We start from the raw sequence: 862 nt of genomic DNA, 5'->3' as shown, positions 1-862 counted from the left end.
AGCTGCTGGAGGCGCGCCAGTTCTGGGCCGGCGTGGTCTTCCTGCCGCCCGCCGGCGGCGCCACGGGGGACCCGGCCCCCCGCGTCCGCTACAAGATCCGCATGGACATCGACGACGTCACGCGCACCGACAAGGTCAAGGCCAGGTGCGCGCTCGCCCGCCCTGTGCTAACAGCGCCCGCGAAGGGCGGGGGGCGAGGGAGGAAGGGCGGCCGGGCAGCCCCCCCATTCGTGCTCGCCGCTGCCCAGGTTCTGGGACCCCGGCCCGGCCGCCGACCCCTTCCGCGACCTGCGCTACGTGTGGGGGGGCTTCGTGTACGTGCAGGACCTGGTGGAGCGAGCCGTCACGCGGGTGCTGACCGGCACGGCCCGGCGCACGGGGCTGTACGTGCAGCAGATGCCCTACCCCTGCTACGTGGACGACGTGTGAGTAGCTGCAAGCTCCCCCCGAGGCTGTGCCCCCTCCCCGCGGGAGCCGGTGGGTGCCCCCGTCTTTAATCCCGCCGCAGGTGGGGACAGACGCGGGGCCGGAGCATCGGCTGCAAGGGGGCCGTGTCTCGCCCCAGGTTCCTGCGGGTGCTGAACCGGTCGCTGCCCCTGTTCATGGTGCTGGCCTGGATCTACTCGGTGGCCATGCTGGTCAAGGGCGTCGTGCACGAGAAGGAGGCGCGCCTGAAGGAGACCATGCGGATCATGGGGCTCGGCCGCGGCACCCTCTGGCTCAGCTGGTTCCTCAGCAGCTTGCTCCCCTTCCTGCTCAGCTCCGGCCTCCTCGTCCTCATCCTCAAGGTGCCCCGCGGGGTGGGGGGAGCTCTGCGCGGGGGCCGGGGTGAGCTGGGGGCCGGCGCTGCCGCGCGGGGGGC

The 862-nt window shown here is 73.0% G+C and overlaps 1 protein-coding gene across 1 annotated transcript in view; it reads left to right on the top strand.

Moving 5' to 3' along the window:
• The window catches only part of ABCA7 (ATP binding cassette subfamily A member 7), a 47,583-nt gene that overhangs the window by 19,047 nt on the left and 27,674 nt on the right, over positions 1-862 (top strand). The window contains exons 10-12 of the mRNA XM_019513158.1: positions 3-145; positions 249-425; positions 566-788. Of these exons, the coding sequence (XP_019368703.1) occupies positions 3-145; positions 249-425; positions 566-788 (543 nt within the window). The remainder of the gene's footprint in view (positions 1-2; positions 146-248; positions 426-565; positions 789-862) is intronic.

Source organism: Gavialis gangeticus, unplaced genomic scaffold (genome assembly GCF_001723915.1).
Source record: "Gavialis gangeticus isolate Ggan-Ray unplaced genomic scaffold, GavGan_comp1, whole genome shotgun sequence".
NCBI classification, from domain to species: Eukaryota; Metazoa; Chordata; order Crocodylia; family Gavialidae; genus Gavialis; species Gavialis gangeticus.
This window is presented reverse-complemented; position numbering and strand designations above follow the sequence as displayed.